The 15601-nt window shown below is 37.5% G+C and overlaps 1 protein-coding gene across 2 annotated transcripts in view; it reads left to right on the top strand.

Annotated features, from left to right (window-relative positions):
• Positions 1-15601, top strand: part of TDRD5 (tudor domain containing 5) — an 86162-nt gene that overhangs the window by 28959 nt on the left and 41602 nt on the right. For both annotated transcript variants that reach the window (XM_061383348.1, XM_061383346.1), the window contains exons 5-6: positions 4832-4915; positions 8986-9042. In XM_061383348.1, coding sequence (XP_061239332.1) covers positions 4832-4915; positions 8986-9042 — 141 coding nt within the window. The remainder of the gene's footprint in view (positions 1-4831; positions 4916-8985; positions 9043-15601) is intronic.

The raw sequence follows: 15601 nt of genomic DNA on the forward strand, positions 1-15601 counted from the left end.
TTCCACGGACAGAGGAGTCTGGCAGGCTACAATCCACGGGATTCTAAGAGTCGGACACAACTTAGTGACTAAACCACCACCACTGATCACTATATCTAAAGAAATGTGTACTTTTATGACTCATGATGTGTGTAGTTAATTGTCCTCCGTAAAACTTGTTTCAGTTAACATTCACATAAGATGCTTGTGAATGGGCTGCTTTAATTTGTACCTTTGCTAGTACTCAGTATAAATTGATGCTTCATCCGAACACTGTCCCCTGACCTCTCCCTCCTTACCAACCCTTGTCTAAGGTAGATCTCCCATTGCTTTCCTAATACTTTCAAGTATAGTATTCTTTGACACTATATTTGACAAAGTATTTGACACTTTGATGCTATATAGTATTCTATGACAAGTCTGTGGGTTTTTCATAATCTTTATCATAATTGTAATTATGTAGTTATATGACTGGTGGTCTCTCATCACTAGACTGAAAGTTCCATGAGGGCAGTGATCATACCTAGTTTATTTACCCCTGTATATTCAGTGCTGAGTACAATGTGAAGTGCGTAGTATGTGTTCAGTACATATTTGTTGAGTGAATAAATGAGCATTATTGTAAAACTAATATTCCAATTTGATAGGCAAATAACCATATGTGACTATTAATATCTGTTTATTAGAGGTTGAACTTTTATTCTGTTACTGGCTAGCTCATGTTAATTTTTTTAAATCAATTGCCTTTTCATATCTTTGTCCATTTTTCTGAGGAGTGTATCTTTTATTCAGAGCTCTTCTCTGCTTCTTCTTGGGTCCTGTAGGCTCCTATCTGAATATATATATATATATATATATATATATATATATATATAAAATGGGTTATTTTCCATCTTTATCCCCTTTTATAATCCTTTGTTCACTTGATTTATTGTCCATTTTTTTCTGTTTGGTGTGTAGGCATCTGAGACTAAAGCATTGTTGAATTCAGGGTCCCCTCTTGACTACTTTCTTCATGTTAATCACTGATTGCCTCTCACTCTTTTTTTAAATTTATTTTTGGCTGCACAGGCTTTTCTCCAGTTGTAGCAAGCAGAGGCTACTCCCTGTTGCAATGCTCAGGTTTCTCATTGTGGTGGCTTCTCTTGTTGCTGAGCATGGGCTCTAGGGCTCGTGGGCTTCAGTAGCTGCCATTCCCAGGCTCTAGAGTACAGGCTCAATAGTTGTGGCCCGCAGGCTTAGTTTCTACGAAGCATGTGGGGTCCTCCCAGATGAGGGATCAAATCTGTGTCTCCTGCACTGGCAGGCTAACTCTTCACCGGTGACCCACCAGGGAAGCCCTACCTCTACTCTTAACTCCCCGCCCTTGCACATTGTAACTATTAACCTCTCCTTACAGATATTTCCAAGATTACTTGGACTTTAATAGATCTACCTCACCCCATTCAGTATAAAGTCAGCAGAATTTAGTCTTCTAGCTTGAGGCAAAAAAAACTCTCTTTTCTTATCTTGAGATGCATTCTGTTCTTAGCTAAGAGTCTATCATTTTGACATCTTAACCCAAGCTTGGCAAATACTTTCTCAAAAGGACCAGGTAGTATTTGAAACTTTTAGGGCCTAATGATCTGCATTATAACTACCAATCACTGCCCTCATAGCAACCTTAGACAGTATATGAATGAGTGATAAAGAAGTTGTGGTACATATACACAATGGAATATTACTCTGCCATAAAAAGGAACCCATTTGACTCAGTTCTAATGAGGTGGATGAACCTAGAGCCTATTATACAGGGATAAGCCAGAAAAAGAAAGACAAATATTGTATATTAATGCATATATGTAAAATCTAGAGAGACAGTACTGACGCACCTATCTGCAGACCAGCAGTGGACATGCAGACGTAGAGAACAGACTTGTGAATACAGAGAGGGCGGAACGAACTGAGAGAGTAGCATTGAAACATACACATTACTATATGTGAAATTAGATAGCCAGTGGAAATTTGCTGAATGACATGGGACTCAAATCTAGTGTTCTGTGATAACCTAGAAGGGTAGGATGGTATGGGAGGTGGAGGGAAGTTCATGAGGGAAGGGATATATATGTTTACCTATAGTTGATTCATGTTGATATATGGCAGAAACCAACACAATATTATAAAGCAATTATTGCCCAATTAAAAGTAAATAAGTTAAAAAGCTATATGAATGAGTCAATATGGCCATGTTCCAATACAACTTTATTTATGGACACTGACATTTGAATGTCATAAAATTTTCATGTGTCACAAAAATTATATATTTTTTTCCTCCCAGCAGTTTGAAAATGCTGAAACAGTTCTTAGCCAGTTTTGACCCACGGGCCATAGTTTGCTGACTGTGTCACAAGCCACGCTCCATAGAGAGAACTCATGCTTATAATCACCATCCTGCTACTTCTCTCCTAGTTTCCCAAACTCTTGGAATTGGTTAAAAGCCATCAAAAATCTGCCTCTGTGTTTTAAGATCCTTTAGTTTTCTGCATAAAACTTGAGGTCATTGAGGCTGTTTCCCTGGTCTCTTTTTTTTCATCCCTGTAGAATCATCGGTTCCTTCCTATTATATTCTTCCCTAGTTTCTGTGAAATCCTCTTTTGATTATCTCCTCCTTCTCTTCTTACTCCCTTGGCACCCTGGTTAAAACTCTTGCCCTGAGAGTTATGGTGTTTTAACTGGTCATGCACTGCACCAGTCTAATTTTCTGCTGCCAGATTAAAATTCTGAAAATATTTCTCCTTTGCTAAAAATCTCTGATACCAGTTTTTGTCTATGTCACCAAGAAAAACTCCTTAGCTTGGCATTTGAGGAGTTGCCACACTATGGCTTCAGCCTGCTTTCTTCAGTTTTCTACTACTTCTCTGATGCCTTCAGGCAAACTGTAGCATTCTTTTCTCCTTTGTTTATCAAGTTCCTTTACCTTCCTTGCCCCACCTTGCCACCTTTTTCTACAATATCCTCCATCCTTCAAGGCCTTCCTAAAAGGAAGCCTTCTGTATGACTTGGTATAATATGTTCTTCTGCATTCTTGTACTTCTTTAATGGCGCTAACAGTCAGCCAGTGCAAGAGACACAGGTTCGGTTCCTGGGTAGGGAAGACCCCCTGGAGGAGGAGATGGCCAATCCACTCCAGTATTTTTGCCTAGGAAATCCATGGACAGAAGAGCCTGGTGGGCTACAGTACATGGGGTCATAAGAGGTACTCAGCAGGACTGAGTACGTACACACACACGCACACACACACACACACACACACACACAGAGTCAGCCTTAAGGTTATAGCTGTTTATGCATTTATCTCATTTCTCTACTTAATTGTAAGTGTCTTGAGAGGAATGACGCTGTCAAAGGTGACACTTTTTTGTCACCTGAAATACCTGACTTGGTGATAATAAGTTGTTGTATTGAATCTTCAAATGGTGGGAGTATGTTGAGATGTGAAGAATCAGTTATCTTTAGATTCTTTTATTGTTCACTGGAAGAGCTTTAGAGAATTATCTCATGACAGTTCCGGAAGAAATATAAACCTAAGACCAAAGGCTGAGGCATTTTGTGAAAGCTAGTTATACAGTCTTAGGAATCCCCCCTTCCCAGATCCCACTTTCCTCTCAACCTTAGGAGACAGAGATTATCTTCATTTTTCAGATGAAGAAACCTTATAAGTTCATATACCTTGTAAGTAATGGCAGGCCAAGAGATAATAAGAAGAAATATTAAAAAATAAAAGTTTAAAAGGAAAAAACAAATAGTGATTGTGTTTATGTGATAGGATTTTAGGTAGTTTTCTTTATACTTTTGTGTCTTTTCTAACATGTGTGTGTATATATATGTATATGTGTGTTTTTTTTACATTTACTTAGCAGCTTATATATAACTCCATGGTCTTTCTTTTTTTTTCTCTTTTCATGATCTTTCATTCTGTTTCAGGTCTCCACTACGTGGCTCTTCACTGGACCTTGGTGTCTGGTTATGCTCTATGATACTGTCTACTCCTAGCCTCCTGTGCTTCCAGCTTACTTTTTCAATTATTCCCATGCAGTGTCTTTTTTTCTTTCTTTTTTTTTTACCCCATTGGGACCTCTCTATACCATTGACTTTTTTCTACTAAAATCCTCTGACCCCTACTGTCTTAACTCAAGCCTCACCTATCTTTACTCCCTACTTGATGAGTTTAAATAACCATCCATTATTTCCTCAGCTTTATTTTTCTACTTTCTCAACTATCTGAGCTCCCTTCCCTTTTATGCTGTTGAGTGGGCCTTGCTTCTGAACTCAAAAAGGGAATGCTGAAGCTATCAGGTGGTGACTCTCTCCACCTCCTGACCCTACGTTTACAGAGCCTTTCTGAATCCGTACTGGTCCTTTCCTCCTTTATTTTTGTGACAGTGGAAGAGCTCACCTTCCGGCTCTTTAGGGCGAGACATTCCGCCACTACCCTGGCTCCCAGGGACCTTCATTCATCCCATCTCTTCCCTGCATTAATGTGTTTAATAAACACTGAATAATTTTATAAACAAAATTAGTAACAATCTTTTCTGGGTAAGAGTGTGGGATTTTGTATTTGAAGATTCTAAACGTATGGAGAATGCTAATTATCCTGGGAAATGTCAATGTTTAGTCTTATAATGAGTCCACCTACTCTGAATATATTTTATAGAGTATGAAATGTTACAGTGTTTCTTAATAACAATAGTCTATTTGGTTGAAACATGTTTTCTTTGATAGATGTTTCCTTTATTTACTGTTCAGATTTATCTTTGACTTAAAAAAATTTTTTTTGACTATAATTTGAACTTTTCCCCCCCTTTTTTCATAGTTGGAGAATACCTTCAAATCAGTTATTGCACAAATTGGACCTGGAGGGACTATTAATCCAGAACTAAAACATAAGATAAAATTTGTAAGTACTTTTTGTATTTGGGAAATGGATAGGAATAATTGATCATACATTTAGGTATCATTTATGGTTAATTTTACTTGCTTACAAGTATTTTAGTTTTATATTTATTCTTGATCTTTTCATATATACTGCAAATGGAGTGGCTAATCTTTTAAGATCATAAAAAAAGAATTAATTAAAAGTTTAAATGTAGTTATTAAGAAACTGTAATTCCTCCATAAATTCTCTTTTCTTCCCCTTAAATCGTTGTTTGCAGTTCAAGGTCTTTCCAATACCAGTTTTATATGTATGTATGTCAAATATTATTCTGAATACTGCATGGTATCCCATTGTGTTGATATACCATATTTCACTTGTATAATGTTATCAGTTAACATTTGGGGTTATTTCTAGTCTTGGCTATTAAAAAATACTGCAGTTAATGTCCTTGAACATTTACCTAGAAGTAGAGTTGCCAGAGGTATTGAATATTTTAGGTTTTGATAAATATTGCTAAATTGCCCTCTAAGAGGTTTGATCAAATTTACATTCCCACTGACAATGAAATGACACTATCTAATCATCTTGTTTCAACTTAATACCTCTTGATTTTTACATTGAGCATCTTTTCGTGTGCTTCATAGCCATTTATGTTTCTTATGTGAATTGCCTGTTCATGCCCTTGGCCTAATTTATTGTTTTTCCTTATTAGTTTGTGAAAGCTCTTTAGCAGTTATGTATTGGGCCAAAGGGTATGTAAACTTAAAATTTTGGTGTGTGCGTCGCTCAGTGGTGCCTGACTCTTGCAACCCCATAGACTGTAGCCTGCCAGGCTCTTCTGTCCATGGGATTCTCCAGGCAAGGATGCTGGAGTGGGTTGCCATTTCCTGCTCCAGGGGATCTTCCTGACCCAGGAATCAAACCTGGGTCTCCTGCATTGCAGGCGGACTCTTTACCAGCTGAGCCATGAGGGAAGCCCAAAATTTTGGTGGGAGCTATTAATTGTGATTTGAATGGTCAGAGTGCCATTACAGCTTTTACTGCCTTATTTTATTCTGTTTCAGCTGTTGTGGTTTTATTAGAAATGCAAAAACCTTGGTGCATTCAGGCCCCTGTTGTTTTGCTTCGACATTAGACTAAGTGTCCAACAATTTAAGAATGTCCAATATGACTTTTTTTATGGTAACAAAAAATTAGACAAAAGTTAAGTGTTCATTGAAAAAGGATTGCTTACATTATCCACTCAACTAGGGAGTATCATGCAGCTCATAAAGTTTCTATATTATCTTGATTAATTTACAAGAAAGTATCTTCTTGACATATTGTTGGACATTAAAAACAGGATTTATAGAATAATTTGTTTAGTATTGTATTTTCATGTAAAATCATGAATAATATGAGTGTGTGTGTGCATAGAAAGGTTTCTGAAAAGATGTTTTCTGAAATGCAACAAATAACTGTCTCTGGGTCACAGGATTTTGAAATAGTTTTTACTTTATATTTTCCTGAAGCTTGAGTTAGAATTTTTAATAAGATATATAGTATCTGGAAAAGTCTTGGAAAACAGAAAGCTTTTTGTACCTTACTGGGATAGAATAAGTCCACTCCTAGGAATTTATCCTAAAAATATTTGTATAAGTGTGCAGAATGCAAATATGAAGATAATTATGTGGTATTTGTGATGATGAGAGATAGGAAATAACCATAAACAATTGATCAAGTAAATTTAATTATACTGAATATTTGAAAAAACTATAGCTTAGTGTTGCCAAAAGCTCAGCCTCTCTACACTGGTGCAAATCAAAGTTTTGGATGAAGTAGAAAAGAACAGCTTTATGGCTTTTCCAGGCAAAGGGAGACAGTGTGGGCTTTTGCCTTGGAAACCGTGTCCCAACCCAGGGAGTTTGGTGAGGAGTTTTAAGGCAGTGCTTCAAGGGTGGGGTTGCTGATAAGATAGGGGTGTGTGAAGGTCCTGCTCTTCCTTTAATCTTGGTTAATCTTAATGAGCTTCTCTAGTTGTTTTAGTTTGGCTTAGGTGGTCTTTCCTGGTATGAAGAATGCTGACACCTTCTATATATTGAATTTTAATTCTCAGTTCAGTTCACTCGCTCAGTCGTGGCTGACTCTCTGCAACCCCATGGACTGCAGCACACCAGGCCTCCCTCTCCATCACCAACTCCCAGAGTTTACCCAAACTCATGTCCATTGAGTTGGTGATGCCTTCCAACCTCTGTCATCCCCTTCTCCCGCCTTCAATCTTTCCCAGCATCAGGGTCTTTTCAAATGAGTTGTCAGTTCTTTGCATCAGATGGCCAAAGTATTGGAGTTTTGGCTTCAGCATCAGTCCTTCCAGTGAATATTCAGGACTGCTTTCCTTTAGGATGGACTGGTTGGATCTCCTTGCAGTTCAAAAGCAGCAATTCTTCGGCACTCAGATTTCTTTATAGTCCAACTCTCACATATATACATGACTACTGGAAAATCCATAGCTTTGACTAGACAGACTTTTGTTGGCAAAGTAATGTCTCTGCTTTTTAATATGCTGTCTAGGTTGGTCATAACTTTTCTTCCAAGGAGTAAGCGTCTTTTAATTTCATGGCTGCAGTCCCCATCTGCAGTGATTTTGGAGCCCCCCAAAATAAAGTCTGTCACTGTTTCCTCATATATGTGCCATGAATTGATGGGCCCAGATGCTATAATCTTAGTTTTCTGAATGTTGAGTTTTAAGCCAACTTTTTCACTTTGATCAAGAGGCTCTTTAGCACTTTCTGCCGTAAGGGTGGTGTCATCTGCATATCTGAAGTTATTGATATTTCTCCCAGCAGTCTTGATTCCAGCTTGTGCTTCATCCAGCCCGGCATTTCTCATGATATATTCTGCATATAAGTTAAATAAGCTGGGTGACAGTATACAGCCTTGACATATACAGCTAAAATGTCAACATCATGCAAAAATGAGTGTGGCAGAACAGGCAACTTTTCTTCAAAAGAGTATGAATAAATGTTTTAACATTTTGTACAATGTTTGGAACTTTGTGGGTATTTAATAAAGGGACAGCTTTTAATTGGAACATAAAAAAAAGAAAAAAACTCCTTTCCCTGTTTGGAACCAGTCTGTTGTTCCATGTCCAGTTCTAACTGTTGCTTCCTGACCTGCATACAGGTTTCTCAAGAGGCAGGTCAGGTGGTCTGGTATTCCCATCTCTTGATTTTCCACAGTTTGTTGTGATCCACACAGTCAAAAGCTTTGGCATAGTCAACAAAACTGAAATAGTTTTAATTCTATAAAGAGCTTAAAGACATTGTTATGTATGTCCCTTGAGAAGAAACCAGGAGGACCCTGTTTCAGGGCTGCACTATTGTTTCTTGACTGTTCCTCCCTTGACTCTGCATCTACCCTGTCCCTTCCTGGATTGACAACTGTTCAGATTTGTTCTTTGGAACTCAGGGAAGGTCATGGAGGCCAGAGTCTGTTCCCTACAAGAAATGGGGGACGTGGAAAGACTTCTGTGCCCAAGAGCCCCACAGTCGCCAGTTGAGTTTCACTAGTAAACATGTTGATCCGTATTTACTGGTATGGAAAGAAGTCTACGAGATGATATTAAAAATCTAGAGAAGCAATGACCTGATTTTCATATTAAAGATATTTTTGTGTGCATGTGGACAACAATGGCCAGTATCTTTGCTTAACTGTGTTTTCCAGTGTTTCTGTAGTGTCCATGGTATTTCTTTTCTGCTCTTTAAAATGCTTGAAATTATGCCATAGAATATTTATTTCACATGAGCTAAAGCTAAATATGTTAGCTGAGCTAAGAACTCTAGGAATTCCTGAGGAGTCGTGGCACTGCTGTTCTATGCAGGAATGATTTCTCAACTCTGGAAATGTTGGAATTCACTGCCTTTTTTGAGTTGTTATTTTTAAAACTAGAAGCTGATTTTTAAAAATTACTGTGCCTTTTAATTCATTCACTTAATAATAATGTTATTTTTGCCTTTGTTGCTATGTAAATTTATACTTTCTTATTTTGATATTTTGTCACCCAGCATTCCCATTGTGTCTATTTATATTGTATTTCACTTTTTATTTATTAGGTTGTATCCAGGTTTCCAGAGGGTTTGCTTATTTCTAAATTGCTTAGAGAGTTTGAGGTGAGTGAGCTCTTTTTCACTAATCATGGTTTTTTATGGCTTGCATATATTTCTCATGCTTGATGGAAATTTTGTTGCTACTCCTTGGATCCTCCAAGTCTGTGCTTTAGAACTTAAACATTTTGTTTTGCCTTTTGGTAGCTGCTTTTTTACTCAAAGAGTTAAGAATAAGATTTTTAATAAATACTTGTTTATGCATAGAAAGAATATCTTTGCCACTATTTTTATATAATTAGTATAAGAGTTAATTTGTTTCTCATGTTTGATAATAGCAAGTGTCAGTGGGGATATGGAGAAATAGGATACCTCATGCGCTGCTTGTGGGACAGAACCTCTTTGGCAATATGACTTTACTTGACAGAATGCACCCCTGATAATTCTGGAGTTCCACTTCTATAGATGCACTTTAGAGAAACTCTTAAAGGTGCACATGAAGACATACATATGACACATACATTGCAGCGTGGTTTAAAACTGGGAATAAATTAAATGTCTATCAATAGGAGAATGGATAAATAAATTGAGATAATGGAGTAATATGTAGTAGAAAAAATAAGCAGTCAAGATTTAGCTCACCCATGCAACATGGATCATTTTTGGAACCCATCATGTTAGGTGAAAAAAAATCACATTGCAGAATGACAATTAAGATACTGCCATATGCCTAATTTTAAAAAAGGGGTAGGTGTGGTGGGCTCTATTCAGAATGCCTTTCTTATAGTAGTCCATTTGTTTTTACATCAGACTGAGGCATGGAAAAGTAACTTGCCTACCAAATAGGTAGCCAGTAATGAGTGGAGCCAGGGTTTGAAATCCTAGGAGCCTAGCTTCAGACTTCAGTATCCTAACTCTTAACTGCTATACCATGAACATTATCATATATTTGTACATATGAACAAGTTTGTTTGAGATACTATAGAGCGTAATGATTGATAGATCAACTCTATGTGCTATTTTACAGATGATGTGTATAATGTTATCTACTTGATACAGTTTTGTAAAGAAGTTTAAATGGCTTAAAATAATTAGAACGGTGCCTGCTGCATAGTAATTGTTTGGTAAATGTTAAAAGTCATAGTAAAAGAAAAAGAAGAAAGCTTTTTTTAGAAAAGATACACATCACCCCTCAAGTTCAGTTCAGTTCAGTCGCTCAGTCGTGTCTGACTCTTTGCGACCCCATGAATTGCAGCACACCAGGCCTCGCTGTCCATCACCAACTCCCGGAGTTCACTCAAACTCACATCCATCAAGTCGGTGATGCCATCCAGCCATCTCATCCTCTGTCGTCCCCTTCTCCTCCTGCCCTCAATCTTTCCCAGCATCAGAGGCTTTTCAAATGAGTATGCTCTTCGCATCAGGTGGCCAAAGTATTGGAGTTTCAGCTTCAACATCAGTCCTTCCAGGGAACACTCAAGACTGATGTCCTTTAGGATGGACTGGTTGGATCTCCCTGCAGTCCAAGGAACCCTCAAGAGTCTTCTCCAACACCACAGTTCAAAAGCATCAATTCTTCGGCACGCAGCTTTCCTTAATGCAGAGAATTTAATTTCACATTATGAATGAAAGCAATGACTCCTTTAAAGCCTCAAAGTTTATTTCAAATAGGCCCATGAGAGAAAGCTTAAACAGTCTTGTTATCTTTTGGATTAAGAAGTCAAGTCATTTATCTAATAATGAAATTACAGAATAAAGTGTAAAATAGAGTAATAAAGTAATAGTATATGACTTAATTATTACAAAATTTATGGGTAAAAATAAACTTCCTATGCCAGGTTCACAACTCAAAGTGAATAGTTTCCTACCATGAATGTTTTAGCAAAAGTAGCTTCCTGTATTAAAGATTCATGGAGTAAGGTTACAAGTCAACAATTTTGGAGAAATTAAAGCAAACCATTTTTAAACAGGATTTTTTGTTTTTTTATTTTATATTGGAGTATAGTTGATTAACAATATTGTTTTGATTTCAGGTGTACAGCAAAGTGATTCAGTTATATATATATATATATATATATATATGTATCTGTTCTTTTTTGAATTCTTTTCCCATCTAGGTTATAAAAGAATATTGAGCAGAGTTTCCTGTGCTGTACAGTAGGTCCTTGTTGGTTACTTATTTTAAATACAGCAGTGTGTATATGTCAATCTCAAACTCCCTATCTCTCCCCCGACCCCAGTCATACCTTTTGCCCCTGGTAATCATAAGTTTGTTCTCTGTGAGTCTGTAAAACAAACCTTTTAATGTTACAGGAAAGCTCTTTGCCTTTCTTAGTAAACAAACTTCTGCAGAAATTCAACATTATTATTAAAAATATATAATAAGTATAGATTTAATTTAATCTTTATTTTAACTTGTAGAAATACTAAGCCTTTATTTATCCAACATGATATAAAAGCTACCTTGTGATTTGTCCTCTTGAAATACTTGGACAACAGTCTGCCATTCTTTCAGGATCTTTTGTTAAATTGCTACTTGAAGGAAGATAGTGCAGAGGCAGCCTAGGTTTTGGATCTTCCTGAAGTGCCACCTATAGAGAGTGAGTGAGTGAAGTTGCTCAGTTGTGTCTGACTCTTTGTGATTCCATGGACTGTAGCCTACCAGACTCCTCCCTCCATGGAATTTTCCAGGCAAGAATGCTGGAGTGAGTTGCATTTCCTTCTCCAGGGGATCTTCCCCACCCAGGGATCGAACCCAGGTCTCCCACATTGCAGGCAGACGCTTTACCATCTGAACCACCAGAGAAGCCCATAGAGAGCTAGAAGCCACATAGAGAACTAGATGGCCAAACAGAAAATCCAAAGACAGTATTTATAACAAAATTAGGTAATATATCTCTGCAAATAATTGCTGGAGAGTAATCAGCAGCCGCCACAAAAGCCTCATGATATCAGTGTCTGTGCCAGGAGAAAACAGGAGCCCTAATGGATCTATGAGATAGAAGAACTACAAAATAGCCATCAGGTATTCACTTCTGGCCCGGAGAACTCCATAGATTGTATAATCCAATGGATCACAAAGAGTCGGGCACGACTAAACGACTTTCACTTCATTTTACTTCATTCACTAGAATGTACAGCAAGCCATTTTGAAAACTATAACTGAAACTGTGTGTTATTTTGACCTAATAGCAGAAAGTGCTTCATAGTAAGAGTTGAATGGGGCTGGAGCACCATAGCTCCTGTGAATTCTTGAAACTGACCAGCCAGAGCTCCCTTACAGACACTATTGAAAAATTGAGCAGGATACAAACAGAAGAAAAAGAGGAGTCTTAGGTGTAAGTAGTATTAAGGGAAAAGAGCCAAGAAATTTCTAAATTAACCTACTGTATTTTTAAACAATTTACAAAAACAATGGAAGGAGGAGCTCTGTGAAGCAGAAAGTAATCCAGAATGATGTCCTACAAGTCAGGAAAATGAATTTCACGTAAAATATGCAGCAGAAGAGGTTCTGGGTCAAATTGCATTGTTGTTTGAATTAAAAAAGAGATTAAATAACAGAACAGCATATCTACTGATAATAGGAGCATGTCAGAAATACATGTCCCTAATACAGATAAAAACTGAAACCTTTTTCAAAAATATAAAGTGATACAAAACATGAAAGAACAGCATAAATCTGAATTATACAAATTTGGGAATACAGTGAAGGGTATTCAGGAAAGTACTCAGGAAAGAATTATAAATAAAACAAAAAAAATTTCAGAAATGAAGGCTAAACTTCAAAGATTACAAGAACAAAAAATAGAACAGCTGATGCCCTAAGAAAACCAGTAGATAAAAATGAGGTACATTGTGAAAGTCAAAAGGAAATGAGGGAGGCACTGGGTATCCAGGTATGAAAGGCTCTGTCACTAAGATTTTTGAAATCTAGTGAGAAACTTAGGCATGCAAATAAATTAAGGTAATATGTCTGAGTAGCCTACATTGGAACAGTCCTGATGATTATTATAAATTCTGGACAAAATATACAAAATTACTCTCTGAAGGTACTAGAAATTGTTCAAAAGCAGGCAGAAATTGTTAAGGAGTCAGCACCTAGAGAGGAGAGAATAGCACCTTTTTTATTTGCTTGGAATTGGGCCCAATGTTGGGCTCCATACATAGTTTGGAATTGATAACTGGATAGAAATCAAAAGTTTTACCTGCCTCTGAGTTGGAGCTACATAAGCAGTTGAAAAATGACGAAAGAAATCATTGCGACCCCATGAACTGTAACCCTCCAGATTCCTTTGTCCATGGTATTTCCCAGGCAAGAATCCTAGAGTTGGTTGCCATTCCCTTCTCCAGGGGATCTTCCCCACCCAGAGATCAAACTCTGGTCTCCTGTATTGGAGCCAGATTCTTTACCATCTGAGCAACCAGGGAAGCCAAGCAGTTGGAAGATGAGGGAAGAAATCATGGGATAGAGAGGGAGCATCAAGTTCTGCACGTAAATTCTGCTCAAATCTCTGACTGATTCTTGAATTACACATGCCTGGGGCAGACCAGCAGAAGCCTAGTAAGGCTGAAAGAACTGAATCTCTTTCAGCTGTGGCCCAACACAGGGGGTCAGAGTTTTGAGTTTAAGGTTAGGTTAACTCCCTATTAAATTTAAGCGAAAAGCAGTACTCTCAGAAGAAGCATAAAAGATTCCACAGTCTACAGCTTACCTATTATGATGTCCCAGATACAAGCGAAAATTACTGAATAAATAAGAAAATGTGACTCTTGGTGAAGAGAAAAAGTAATCGATGGAAACTGATACTGAGATGATGCAGATGTTGAAGTTAGCAAAAAGGTTTTAAAGGAATTCTTAAAACCACATTAAAAAGAATATAATGCAATATGTATTCATATTGAACAAATGGATAAGAAACCTCAGTGGAGAAAAAGAAACTGTAAAGCCAAATAATTTTCTAGAGCTGAAAATAAAATATCTGAAGTAATTTCACTACAGTATCTTAAGAACAAATTGGAAATGGCAGAAGAAAGCATCAGTGAACCCCAACAGATTAGTAGAAATGATCCAATCTGAAGAACAGAGAGAGAAAATAAATGAAAAAAATTTTTTAAAAAGCAGAACCTGGGGACTTTTGTGGTGGTTCAGCCATTAAGAATCAACCTGCCAGTACCAGGGACACATGTTTGATCCCTGCTTCAGGAAGATTCCACTTCTTGTGGGGCAACTAAGCTTAACTATGGAAGCCCTAGAGCCCATGCTTTGCAGCAAGAGAAGTCATCTTAACGAGAAGCCTGTGCACCACAACTAGAGAGTAGCCCACTTACTACAACCCAAGAGAGCCTATGCACAGCAGCGAAGACCCAGTGCAGCCAAAAAAAAAAAAAAAAAATAGCAGAATCTGGGAGTTCCCTGCTGGCATAGTGTCTAGAATTTGGCACTTTCTCTGCTGTGACTTGGGTTTGATCCCTGGCTGGAGAACTGAGATACCACAAACTGTGCAGCATGGCCGGAAAGAAAAACAAACGGAGAATTGGAGAGACCTGTAGGACAGTACCAAGTGGTCTAACTAGTGGTCTAGCTTTCTTTGTAGCCCAACTCTCACATCCATACGTGACTACTGGAAAAACCATAGCTTTGAATAGACAAAGGGGCAATAAGTGCATGGAAGTATAGTTTGCAAGGTTCTTGTGTTTTTTTGTGAAGTAGTACAGTAATACTGAAGAGTTAAGGGTGTAGAGAACAATAAGTAATGCAGAGTTATAGGTATAAAGCCACTAGATACATTAAAATGGAATTGTATAAAAATACCTAATAAACTCAAAGAAAGAATGGGTTTACTGTTCAGCTTTTTTGCTTGAAAGACAACAGAGGAACAAATTTTGAGAGAAATAAAATACAGATGGAATCAGAAATTAAATAGCAAAAATGGTAGCTGTATAGGATTAAATATTTGCAAACAGTATGAACAGCAAGGGCTGAATTTCTAAAATATACAAACAACTCATGCAGCTCAATATGAAAAACAACCCAATCAAAAAATGGGCAGGAGACCTAAACAGATACTTCTTCAGAAACATACAGAGGGCCAACAGGCACTTGAAAGATGCTCAACAGCACTGGTTAATAGAGAAATGCAAATGCAATGAGATATGACCTCACACCAGTCAGAATGGCCATCATCAAAAAATCTATAAATAAATGCTGGAGAGGGTGTGGAGGAAAGGGAACCTTTCTGTGCTGTTGGTGGAAATGTAAATTGGTGCAACCACTATGGAGAAACAGTATGGATGTTCCTTAGAAAACTAAAAATAGAGCTGCCATATGATCCAGCAATCCCACTGCTAGACATATACCAGAGAAAATGATAATTCAAAAAGATACATGCACCCCAGTGTTCTTTGCAACACTATTTATAATAGCCAAGACATGGAAGCAGGCTAAGTGTCCATCAACAAATGAATAGATAAAGAAGATGTGGTGTATATATATACATACACACACAATGGAATTACTTGGCCATAAAATGAATAAAATAATGCCATTTGCTGCAACGCGGATAGTCCTAGGGATTATCATACCAAGTGATGTCAGTCAGAGACAAATATCATATAACACTTCTAT

Source organism: Bos javanicus, chromosome 16 (assembly GCF_032452875.1).
Source record: "Bos javanicus breed banteng chromosome 16, ARS-OSU_banteng_1.0, whole genome shotgun sequence".
Taxonomy (NCBI): domain Eukaryota; kingdom Metazoa; phylum Chordata; class Mammalia; order Artiodactyla; family Bovidae; genus Bos; species Bos javanicus.